The sequence below is a fragment of the Triplophysa dalaica genome, chromosome 16, assembly GCF_015846415.1.
Source record: "Triplophysa dalaica isolate WHDGS20190420 chromosome 16, ASM1584641v1, whole genome shotgun sequence".
NCBI classification, from domain to species: Eukaryota; Metazoa; Chordata; class Actinopteri; order Cypriniformes; family Nemacheilidae; genus Triplophysa; species Triplophysa dalaica.
In genome coordinates, this window is record NC_079557.1 from 11,705,761 (window position 1) to 11,718,382 (window position 12,622).

The 12,622-nt window shown below is 36.2% G+C and overlaps 2 protein-coding genes across 3 annotated transcripts; both read right to left on the minus strand.

Annotated features, from left to right (window-relative positions):
• Positions 1–843: 843 nt before the first annotated feature.
• cd40lg (CD40 ligand) lies at positions 844–3,250 on the minus strand. Of its 2 annotated transcripts, none has more exons than XM_056770103.1 (4): positions 2,997–3,250; positions 1,933–1,954; positions 1,740–1,826; positions 844–1,625 (listed from the first exon to the last, which is right to left on the minus strand). In XM_056770103.1, exons 1-4 carry the CDS (start codon positions 3,177–3,179, stop codon positions 1,261–1,263), a joined length of 657 nt encoding a protein of 218 aa, XP_056626081.1. In that variant the 5' UTR covers positions 3,180–3,250; the 3' UTR covers positions 844–1,260. The 2 variants fall into 2 exon arrangements, with proteins under 2 accessions (XP_056626081.1, XP_056626080.1); XM_056770102.1 differs by having other exon boundaries at positions 1,740–1,829.
• A 4,505-nt stretch (positions 3,251–7,755) lies between these two features.
• On the minus strand, positions 7,756–12,024 carry tmtops3a (teleost multiple tissue opsin 3a). Its single transcript, XM_056769650.1, has 4 exons — positions 11,614–12,024; positions 10,276–10,604; positions 8,868–9,101; positions 7,756–8,567 (listed from the first exon to the last, which is right to left on the minus strand). The coding sequence occupies exons 1-4, from the start codon at positions 11,993–11,995 to the stop codon at positions 8,367–8,369; spliced, it is 1,146 nt and encodes a 381-aa protein (XP_056625628.1). The 5' UTR covers positions 11,996–12,024; the 3' UTR covers positions 7,756–8,366.
• Between the last annotated feature and the right edge of the window lie 598 nt (positions 12,025–12,622).

The window sequence follows — 12,622 nt, forward strand, 5'->3', positions numbered from 1 at the left end:
GTTGTAGGCTTGGACTAATTTCTCCTCGACCTCTTCCTACACTTCATTTGCAAAATCTATAATTAGGATTTTTCTCTACATTTACAGAGGCCGATTGGAAACTGGGGGAAGTTGTATGAAAACAACTTTGTTTGTGGGAATTGTGTGATCATAGAGATGAAATACACAGTTAAATGTGTGACTTTAACTTTGCCATTTTTTTATTTTGTTACTACTACTTTATCATTTTAAGTCTATCTATTTGATCCATTGTTAGAATTTGATTTGTTGTTATTTATGATATGGTGAACATTTGGTTATTAGTTCTAAAATGGCCTTCATCTCTTTCTTAAGAAATCAAAGATTTATAATGTATAGTCTTATAACTGAAAAATCGCATTTTGAGTAAAAGTTTTGAAATATTGAGACTGTTAGACTAGTGGTACATAGTTTTTGTTTTGTTGAATCGGGTTTAAATTTTTGTGTGTTGCACTGTGAATCAAACTTAAAGGAATATTTCCTACCCAAAAAAAATTCTGTCATCATTTACTCACTCTAAGATTGTTCCACACCTGTATAAATGTATTCGTTCTGCTTAACAGAATGGAAGATGTTTGGAATAATGTCAGTGACCAAAAAGATCTCATCCCCCATTGACTCCCATAACTATTTTCCCTGATATAGTAGTAAATGGGGGATAAGGTCTGTCTGGTTACTGACGTTCTTCCAAATATCTTCCTTTTTGTTTAGCAAAACAGAGAAATGTAGGGTTGCGTAGGCTAAATGATAACAGAATTTTCCTTTTTGAGTGAACTTTGCCTTAAAGAAAAAAAAATCAAGTATAATTTTGTCAGTATCCATGAATAAATATGCTCAATACTTTATTATTATTATTAAAAAGAGAAAAGCAAACAATAAAAGGAATTCTGAAAAAGCAATAAATAATTTAAAACTAAACAAGCATTCATGGCTTGAAGACATTCATGGTATTCCTACGGGTTGTTTTATAAAATGAATAGGATAGTTAAAAATATAATTCAGGAAAAAAGATTTTCCCCGTTTTCTCAAAGAATCCGAGATATCCATGCTTGCATCGGGTGACATCTATATGAGTGAGTGATGTATGCTATTTTTCTTTGGGTCATTTCTTCATAGTTTCATGTCTGGTTCATGTCTGCAATGCTCCATGTTTAACTATAGTGTATCTGTGATCCAGTCCATCCCCTGATGATCTCATTTTGTAAGTCTCCTTTTGTCAGTTCTGTCCTTCAGAGTTTATAACTATAATTTGAATAATCCAAAACTGCACGAGTCTTTGTTCAACAAAGATGTGTTTGTTACTGTAACAAATAGCTCTTGTTTTTCTTGTAAATTAATCATTCCTGACAGGGAGGCGGTGCATATATCTGGTTTGTTTGAATCCAAGCTGCAAAAAGATTTTAGGATCTCCTCTGGTTTCGCGATGTTGGGTCCTTTTCTCCATACAGCCTGCTTTAATGAGCTGCTTGAATGTTTGGAGAAAGAGATTTGAGAATAGATAAAGTAGATCCCAGGACTTTTGATAATCAATGTGTCCCTTGCTCTGCTAATGTCTACATCCAGCATCATTGAATGTATTTCATTCCAAACAAGTTGTTTGTTTGAACCTGGATGGGTGATAAAACAAAGAATATTGTTTACTATGATAAAATTGTATTATTATTTTCATAGTAAAACCTCAAGTACTAGACTAAAAAAACAGATCTTGGTCTGACATTTACCTGCTTGTTCCTTCTGAAGAACCATGTGTGCTGCTGGTCCATTAGAAGATGGTGCCAGTCCTTTAATGGGTGCTGCTGCTGCTGCTGCTGCTATAGAACAACACAACATCATTCAGTCGTACAATGCAGTATGCTATAATATTAAGACACCGTTTAAAAGGTGTAAAAGTGAGAAAAAGTTACAAATACCAACCTTGTTCTCTCACTGCCAAAGCCTTTGGGATAAAGAAAAAAGTAGATTATAAGAACATATTAATTCACTGTGCATCTTATTATGAGGGGTCATTTTCAGAATGAAAGTTTATTTTAGTTTTTTTAGAATGGTCCAGAAGGCCTGCTTAATTTGTCCTTCACAAACATTTTACGTAATGGGTTTCTACTATATGTACACCATTTCTTCTTAAACCTTAGTGTTTTTAATTATTTTATTTACTGTATTTTATTTAAATCAGCATTTGTCCATATTTACTTTAAGTTTATTTTTGTTGCTTTGCTGAGTTATCATTGGGTTGCTCATTTTAACCCATATACTAACCCATTTAGCCCATAGATCAAGGAAACTGCCAAATCTGTAGAGTAATTTGGTTTTTTGGCTTCCTCTTGTCAAAGTAATGCTGGTTTTTGTTGCTTTTGTTTCTTTGATACTCGCAACGTGGTATAACATGATGCTTTGTGCATCTAACCACAGAGCCCAGGAAATTGAGAACAGGCCTCTATAACCATTTAAGTATATGTTTTCTGTTATTTGAGAAAGAATTGATTTAATCTTTATGGTTCTCTCTCTCAAAATAACAAAAACATACAAAGAAAAACTGTATATACTACAAGTGAGGTTACATTAAATACTGTTATTCAGTGAAATATTCAGTTGTTAATTTTTATTTACTGTATGCGTTTTCTATGATCTATAATGTCTGTGTGATACAAACAGCACATCTTTGAAAATATTTTTACTTGAAATTCATTAATCTGAAGTGACACTTGACACGACCTGACCCCATTTACATCTATTTGTGCACAAAACCTAAAATCAATTATTTTCGAATTTTCTTAAATACCCTGAAATGATATATAGTAGATAATAATAACAATACAATTATCTTAAGAAAACATTTAGATATATTTAATGTTTTCAATATTTATAAAATAAAATGTGTATAGATTTTTATTTTTTTTAATTCTACGTCTATCGTCTAAGTTGCGATAAAAATACATGTTTGAATAAATAATATTGAATAATGATAGACCAGTACCCACCTGACTGAATTTTTGGGACAGGTAAAAGAAACCTCCGAAGGTCAGCACCATTAGAAGCAGAAGCATCACGCATAAAAACCTGAGTAAAGGTGTGGTGCCCGGCATTTGTGGCAGAGGTCTGCTGTATCCTGCCCGTGGAGGCACCGGTGGTGGATTGTAGCTAGTGTGAAAGGTGTTTATCATGATGGAGATGAGAAGAGCTGACGAGAGAAGGGACGTGTACTCCAGAGAGACCCATGCAGTTCTGAAGAGCTGTTCTCAACAGCAATGGAGCTCATTTGAGTACAACTTCCTGTAAGATGTCACCTTTACAGATAGGCGAGACTGACGCCTTTTACGCAATTGTGCTTAAATAAACACGTGTTCTGTTCTTAGATCTGATCAAAGAGACCACTCATTTACAACAGGTTTCTCTTGCACAATTGTTGTTCATTCAAAATCTGCAGTTCAGATATTCTGTCCTCTCCGGGCCTTCAACTGTTTTATAAAAATCAGCCCAAGTGGTCTCAAATTTGGAGTTTGCAAAATTAGACACCTAAAAACACATAAGGCCAAATCTTTAGACATTTTGACTATATTTTTACAAACACTTCTTGACAACTGGTCTGTCACTGTCAGGTGCACACAGGTACCCTGGTCTTAACCACAAGTTCATCATTTGAACCGTGTACGTTTTGACTTATTTTTGAACACTACAGCTATGTCAATTGTTTACCATGTCTTTAAATGTTATTATTTTATAATCTAATTCATCATGTGTCCAAATACGTTTAGGGTGGCTGCATGTGTTGAATGAATTATCGGTGACGGACAAGAGCACTGCTGGCATCAAAATAAGTCTTGCCACAGGAAACTGTGCAAACTGGCTCTTACACCTCTGTTTTATTTGACCACATTTAAATGAGATATGGCACATAACTTCTGCTTGTAATACACATATTGTTTTGAGGGAGTCTTTGATTCTTTTATTTACAATCATGATTGTAATCATGATCGATAGGTTTCCAGTTTACCACATCTACAGTATAACACGTATAACAACACATAAATAACCTTTCATATATGCAGCGACCTACATACAGCTTCCAGTTTTAACCACTCAGTGGTGGTGGTCTCTGGCTGCTGCTTGTAGGCACAGCTGACCTTCTTCAACTGATGCAACTCCTGTTGCTGCATGTAAAGGAGCATCTAGATGCATGTGACAGACAGCCAGAGTGCAGCTATTTCCTTTCAGTGCTTCAATGCCACCGTAGTATTTCATATAATGTGGGGCATGTTTATCTTCCTCTGACCCCTCTTTCAAAAATAAATGAGGTTTGTTGTGGTCTACAAACTGCTGATGATCTAGTCTCGAGAAACTCTTGGCAAAGGAAAAAACAACAGGTTTCACATGAACTGCAGCGCTTCTAATCTCAGTTCCACCCCCACTGTAGTTTATATTCAATGCTTCTGCCGACATTCAGATTTTCCAAAGTCATCACTTTAATTTCATTGCGCAGGAGTCACCGAAGACACGATTAGATCCTGATGACCGCACCCTTGACCTTTATATACAGAATGAGTTGCAAAACATTGTTTGTGTTTGACTCAGTGTGAATGCATCAGTGTGGGTGTATTTCTGTGTGGGTATGTGTTTGGATGCGTATTTATGTGTGATCATTTACATATTTGAATGCTTCAAAGATATGCAGTGCTCATGAGAAATTAAGTGATTTACAACTCGCTATCAGGTGCCACGTGCATCTATGCAAAATCTAATAATAAATCGAGTAATATTTCTTTCAAGATGTCATTCTTTTCTTAATACACTCGATGTATTAGAATAGAGGACAGTGGTAATTCATTAATATTATATTCAAATGTTTGATTCAGTTAAATACTCATTTTAAAGTAATCCAGAAATAAATTCATCACAGTTGACAGTAACCCAGAAATAAATTCATCAAGACCAAGTAATCCTTCATATTTTTTGTATTTGACTGATAGTTAGGGACTGGTTGTATGCAGTGTCATGATATGCATAAATTCCAGATTTTTTAATTAAAAGATATAATGCTCATGCAGACAGAAAGAATGGGAGACACTCGTCACAGCTTTTTTTCTTTGAGGGTGAGGAGTGGGACATGACTCACATGTGGTATATTCTGTGGGGGTGTGTGGAACCAACTATAAGGAAGTGGCACATATTACACTTCACACTTTTTGAAAATGATGCAGGATTTTGCTCTTTAAATGTTCTAGCTGGAATCCTAATGTAAGATGGTAAGTTTAAGCATTTACAACATAAAACAGCTATAAAAATCCATGCACTTGAAAGTGCAGTTTGTTCCTATAATCGTCATGATTCTGTCTCATCAGACCTGAAAATGAGAGGCAGGATCATGACAGAACCTCATGTTATGTGATGTGTTACTAGTCTAGTCCTGTTAGTTTAGTTAGTCTTTGTTCGTGTTCCTGTTCATGTCTACTCTATATTATGTTATTTTACCCCATCGTGGGTTTTTGTTTTGTCTTTTATTAAAGTCTTGTTTAATCCCCCCAGGTGGGGGCGTCTGCTCATGGGTCCTCTGTCTCTCACCTCACCCGAAAACCATGACAATAATGGAAAATACTTGATTTAAGTTATGACAATAGGGAAGTTAAACGAAGTAGAAGAAAAATTCATGCACGTATTATTTAAAAGGACAATAACAGCAATATTGTTTACTATGCAATCTTGAAGGATAATTTCATGTCAAAAAATGACGTAACATTGATGTTCTCATGCTGGTAGTATAATCTGACAGGTATGATGAACTTTCAAGACACCGGTGTTGTGCCGAATTTTGACTCTCTGCCAGATTACTACTCTCCTCATTGATTTTGATGGGTATTAATTTATCCTTACTCCTCCCCCACACCTAATCCTAACACCTAATTTAAGTGGGGAATGGGGAGTCGTAATTTGGCAGGAGTCATTTTTCGGCACAACGCGGATGTTCTGACAGTTTATGCTACCCTGTCATATTTTGCTACTTCCATACAAAACAGGACTAACCCCTCCCCCAACCTTTACACCTAAATTACCCCTCCCCCAATCACAACACGAGGGTAGCAAAATTTTATAGGTAGCATAAATTGACAGAACACCGTCCCTCTCTACAAGCGCCCTAAACGGCTGCTTAGGGCCCCGCCTCCACTACAGTCCCCCAAAGAGCACATGCAATTACAGTTTTTTTGTGATGGGACAAACATCCATTTTATCATTCTTTGGTGTGTGTCTAAATTTTTTAAATTACTGACTAAACGCAACATTGCAATATCAAAAAAAGTGAGGTGGCCAATCAAATGAAAGGAGGCGGGAGTTACTGGTTACAGAGCCGAGCAGTGACCAATCAAATCATAGATTTGCTCTACTCTGATGACGCTTCAGTTTTGAAGTTGAAAGAGTGCTGTGCAACACACCACATACTGTAAGTGACAAAACACATTCAATATCTGACAACTGTTTAGTGTTTAACAATAGAAAAGTTTGAACATCCGACAGTTTTACTGATGCAAAAAACAAATGCTGTTTTAGATAAAAAATATGTTATTTAGGTGATTTGTGTAATTATCTGTCAATTCAGCGTTTTAATTGGGATAATGTCAAGAATAATTGTGTGCGTATTGTAAATGAATTTAATAGTAAAAGATTAAATCATTATCAAGGGCTGTGTGGCTTTAAAAGGGTGTCTATAGGTTGTGGTTAAAATAAAATATATATATATATTTTTTTTAATGAAATCTTTGCAAATAGTTAAATGCATTGAACAGTCAATTCCACAACCTTTGTATGGTCTGTACTCAGAATTTAACGGGACAGTTCACATAAATGGGAAGTAATGATATTATAAAATGTTTGGACAATCACAATACAGTTGTACTGTTTTTTGTTTTCATGAAATTCCTAAATCCAAAACACAGCTACAACTTATAGAATTGAGTGTGTTAGGTTTAAAGTGTGTGTGCAAATAATCAAACATTGACAACAGTTGATTGAATTGTGGCACAGGTGGACCCCCAAATAAAATTCTGCTTAGCTTGGGCCAGCCCTCATTCTGGTTGTGTTCCATGTGTTGTGCTTTTGTACATTTGAAGATAAAGTGAGTGTCTAGCCCATCACAAGAGGGCACTAAAGATTGCTTTGTCAATAATGGGGCATGAATCTGTGTTATATTCAGTTTAAAGTATTTAACACTCAGTTGTGTTGTTGCCGTTGTGTTGATTATCATGAGCTAACTAGATCTTCCAAGAAAATAGTTTCCAACAATCATGCCATCCTTGACTCAGAAGTATTTTCTCCACAAATCTGTATAAAATGAGTAAGCTTTTCTATAGTGATCTGATATCTACCAACAACCTGTTTTTAGGAAAGAGATGAAACGAAGAAACAAACAGTTTTGGAGCATCTTTGACTACCATCTTTTTGGTAGTCATTGTTGCCCAAGAAATCTCAGTTAACATTCTGCCAAATATCTTCCTTCGGGTTCAATAGAACATTTATACAGGTTTGGAACAACTTGAGGTTGAGAAATTCGTGACAGAATTTTCATCACTAAGATATAGCAGCAGAATGTGAGAGATACCTAGCTGGCACCTAATGCACGAAGTTCATGAATTCCCATCACAGTGTTATCAGATTCTGGTTTTAATGTCTGTGACACAGATTAAACACAGTTCGTTTTATTTTTTTATAGATGATGAATATCAAAACTATTAAATGTTTAGATAGTTTTCATGGATGACATTTCATTTCCACATTGTCAGTTCACTGCAGTTTCTGTCCTTGTAAGCTTTAACAACACAATTCTGTTTAACAAACTGCAAAATATAAGAATAAAACATCAGCTAAAATAATATGCTGTCAAATATGCTAACAAATATGTTGTTGAACATTGACTCTGTATCTTTAATTGAAGAAAATCTCCATGCATTATCTTTCTATTCTGATCACTTTTATCATTGTGAACACTCTCTGCTATATGACATGGGCAGTGGCTCCTACTATTGGAGACAAATGTCATTACAACATGTGCCTTCAAGCTGTAGGGTATAGGTTATATCTACATTCTTATGGTCTGCATAAATGAGTAAATTTGTAATTTTATTGAGCTAATTACAATTAATAAAATTGTTCTGATATATCCTAAAGGCACACCAAGCGATTGTTGGATGAGTTTCATTCTGCATGTTGAATATTCAAAACAAATAAACACATTTCTGTCTGTTTGAGATGTGGTGGCTGAACCTTTTTTGCATACTAGATTTAACTTCTCGCAGGAAAATAATCACTGAAGAGTCATCATGACACATTATAAACACTGATAACATGGACAGTCTTTGATGGTGTCAGTGTGTGTAGTGTACAACTAATGACAGCGTGTGCTTCTCCTTCATCGGGGGGTGGTTGCTTGGACCCCTGAAGCTCTGATTCCATGAGAGCCCATCACATGGTGCATGGGGATGCTCGTTGCTGCTTTGCTGGCGGTTTTGGTTATGAATAGATGGTTCTTCTTCACACTTCACAAACGCAAGGAAACACCTGTAGAACTGTGGAGACTCAAATTCATCAAACAGAACTTAAAATGCTGTTTAATAATAATAAATTAATTTAATTGATTACTACTAAATTTACTTCAAAACAACCAATACATTGTCAGCAGTTCTCTTGATAATCCATAATCTGATCAAAGTTAACTTCGTGGATTTGCCTTTTCATTACTAATCTTAACTATTTTGTAGATCGTCATGAAATCTAAACATTTCACAATGTGTATTAATCATTTTCATACATCTTCTTGCTGACGAGTTTAATCTTTTACACCCGAGGCCTCTGTGTGGATTCCTCACCTGATTGTTAAAAAGCACATAGATGACAGGGTTGACAACAGTGCTGCTCTTGGCGAGGACTGAGGGCACCACACTCATTATTGGAGTGATCAGACCTCTCCTGCCAAAGGTGGCCAGCAGGGCTACTACCCCATAAGGCATCCAGCAAAACAGGTAGCAGGACACCATGGTGACAATCATAAGAAGAATGTGGTTCTCTCGCCTCTGCGCAGTCAGCAGGTTGATTTTAGTTACCTGTGCAGGTAAAGACGTTTACGCAGTTCATGAATCTTCTCTCATTTACTATATAAAACCAATGTAGGGTGGTTTATTCTAAACATTGTAATGGTTTATTGATGGTCTGCTATGATGTTTACTAGCAGAATAAATAACATTTCGAATTTTTCAGTTATGAACATGAAGGTGCCAAATGTAAATGATCTTGTTATGTGTGATGTTTATGAAACCTCCGTGTCTTCGGTCATCTGGAGCCACTTTAATATTCCTTCCTAAATCTTCTCTGTGTATAAGAATGTCTTGCACGTCAGACACCGGGTTGAACATCCAATCAGCAGTGATGGCAGATGACATCTGTTGTGCTGAGCCCCCACACATCAAACACACACTTTACATGCTCCATCTGTCTTATATTTCATAATGGATTGAATGAGATCGTATTAACAGTCATCTGTCATTTGTTCGGTTGCCTCTTTGTGTACGATCACTTTAGCGATTTGTTAATTAAAAACTAAAAACATGCACGCATATTTAAATTTCCACTAACCTCTATATACTGACATCCATGATAATACATTTCAATACAAAAGTGATATCCATTCATATTATTATTGAATACAAAAATGGAATCAATTTCTGGAATCAATTTCATAGTAATTGTCTGCTTTTAAAAATGCAATTAATTTCTCAGATGTCATCCATTGATTATAGTTTTAACTCCTTGGAATTTAGCGTCTGACTTTTATCTTAATTCTTTAAACTGTGAACAAACCACTGCCTCACAACCCCTTAAACACTCATTACACATTCCTTCACGCAGTGATGTGTTTATGAAACTTACTTGATCCATGGATGAGTCATTCTTTCTGAACACGGACTAACCTGTTTGCTTTGTTCTTATTCCCTGAGCTGGAAAAATCAATATCAAACGGATAAAAAAAGAGAGTGAAGTAGAGCGAGGTCTTCTGTCTGTAGATAGCCATGAAAACATGGGGTTGAAATGTTAATTGGAAACAGGCTACGATACGTCACTCCAGATTTGTGTGTTTTATATCCTCAGTGACATATGGTGTCTATAAGTGGTTTGTGGTTTACTTAGATTTTTTCATTAAATCTATGGCTGGTATTATTTTGGAAGTTTATTTTATGTGTTGGAATTAATATGTTGTACACTTGAAATCTGAAAGCTCACCCCTTTGATAATGAGCAGGATTTTGCCATAGCTGAAGATCATGAGCATCAGGGGCAGAAACAGACAGAAGATGAACAGACACACCACGTATGACACGCTGCTGGTCGAGCGCAGCTGCCACTGGACCGAGCATGAAGTTCCGGCTCCTTCTGGACCATAACTACTCCAGCCCAGGAATGGTGGCAGCGTCCACACCAGCGAATACAGCCAGGATCCGGTCACACACCGCCAGGCCCTGCGGAAGTCTGACGAGTCTGCCTTGGTGGGACGTAGTATGGCGGTGTAACGCTCGTATGACAGGATAGATAGAGACATCAAAGACACAATTCCTGTAAAGTAAATCAATACGTAAAGGAAAACATGTTCACAAAAACTTCTATGGATATCACCACCTCATTCATGAAAAACTGTGATTAAAAACTTTATTAATAACAAGTTCAACAAACATGATGCAATACATAAACTTAAATTTATGTTTTTGCACGCACACTTTAAACGTAACACACCAAATTGTATAAGTTGTGGCTGTGTTTGGGATGTAGGTATGTCATCAAAACAAAAACACATAAACCTTGCATTACAAGTGTATTGCGATTGTCAAACATTTGCTCATTTCATTTCTTCCCATTTTAGGTGAACCGTCCATTTAAATTCAGTCGAGGTTGTGGAATTTACTGTTCACTGCATTAAACTATTTGGAAAGACTTTATTTAAAATAACATTTTTATTTTATTTAAACCACATCGTGTCTGTTGCAGTATGTTTTTTACTATTCATATTTTTTATTAAATCTTAAATTCTTAATCAATTTAATCAATATTAAATCGAATTCTTAAAATAATTACTCGTTTTCAGCATGACACAAACACCTACAGAGAACTACTTCCACGTGATATTAACTAAATATGTTTTATTTGATAGTTTTATAATTGTGTAACAACAGCTTTTGTTATTAAGGTTTTAACTAAATACTATTTGTGGGATATTTTTTAAAGTATGAATTATTGGCTATTTTAATAAAAAAAATTGAAGTTGACAGATTCAGGGTGTATCTGGAAAAAGTATAAGTTGCACTACGTAAAAATATTTGTCTTTTGATACTTTCTGAGTAGTGATCTGCCGAAATCCCTCAATACATTTTCCTCTAAAGCTGATCTCGAAGAGTTTCCACTATTTCACCCTTAAATGTCAACCACCCACTGACAAACAATATTGAACTACATTAGGAAACCTAGACACGCAAAGCGAACTTATTCACGCACCAAAGAAAGTTTGCTACGCGAGTTCTGGATCCGAAACCTCTTACGCGTTCATCTTTCCAGTGGAATAAAAACTTACCAAACAGCGAGTTGGCAAAACCATACCATTTGCATCCGTGCTGTCCCAAAAGCCATTTCCCATAGAGACTGGAAGCAAAACCGAAGGGAGTCCCCAGTAAACATACCAATACATCACTAACGCTGATGTTGAGCAGAATGAGATTGATAGGCGTCCACAGTGAGCGAAACCTCGCGAAGATGAGCAACACAAAGAGATTGTTCAGGCACCCAAACACCAGAATGAATCCAAGACAGACAGCTATCACCGTGTGCCCGGTCCTGCTCACGCCAGGGGCTGTGTCGTGAGCTCCTGGGGGGTCTCCTGAACTGACATTTGTACTTTGATTGAGCGCAGAAGTGTCTTTGTGGCTAATGTTCAAACTCCAAATGTAGACGACCATAGCAGCTTCACTGCACTTGAAAAGTGATGTTGACACAATGACTTTTCATAAGGAATGGATCCACAGCACACATCTCTCTCTCTCTCTCTCTCTCTCTCTCTCTCTCTCTCTCACGGTCGCGCAGCCCACCATTGACACCCCTACATCTGACCTCCGTGCGTCTGTGAGATATGATCGCATCCACATTCGTCACATCTGATCTCACCATCACACATCTAGGACGGTCCACGATCTTGAATACCTTAAGTTAAGTTTTCCGTATTTACAACACATGTCTTGCTTCCATGAAGAAACTTTGTCATCCACAGTAGCTTTCCACTACCAAACGGGTTGAAAAGTATTTGTTCAATTCAGTCAAAAGCCTTTTTTTAAGGGTTCATTTTGAGCACATTTTAAAGAGTTCAGTTATTATGTTTACACAGTTAATCAGTATCGAAAAAAGCAAACAAATACATGAAACAACATACAGTGTTGAGTAAGTTACTCTGAAAAAGTAATTAATTACTAGTTACTAATTACATATTTAAAAGTGTAATTAGATTACTGTCCAAATTACTCTCTCCAAAAAGTATTTAGTTACTCATTACTAATTACTTTCTATATCCTACATCAAATTTTATTAGTTAA

Excerpts from the sequence above, each read along its gene's own strand:
- tmtops3a (XM_056769650.1), bottom strand. The coding sequence starts at position 11,995 with ATGGTCGTCTACATTTGGAGTTTGAACATTAGCCACAAAGACACTTCT. Across the intron at positions 10,605-11,613 it reads TTTTGCCAACTCGCTGTTTG|GAATTGTGTCTTTGATGTCT; the intron begins GTAAGTTTTTAT and ends TTTACTTTACAG. Across the intron at positions 8,568-8,867 it reads ATGTGCTTTTTAACAATCAG|TTCTACAGGTGTTTCCTTGC; the intron begins GTGAGGAATCCA and ends GAGTCTCCACAG.
- cd40lg (XM_056770102.1), bottom strand. The coding sequence starts at position 3,179 with ATGATAAACACCTTTCACACTAGCTACAATCCACCACCGGTGCCTCCA. Across the intron at positions 1,955-2,996 it reads TGTCCCAAAAATTCAGTCAG|GCTTTGGCAGTGAGAGAACA; the intron begins GTGGGTACTGGT and ends TTTATCCCAAAG. Across the intron at positions 1,830-1,932 it reads TTTGGCAGTGAGAGAACAAG|CAGCAGCAGCAGCAGCAGCA; the intron begins GTTGGTATTTGT and ends GTTGTTCTATAG.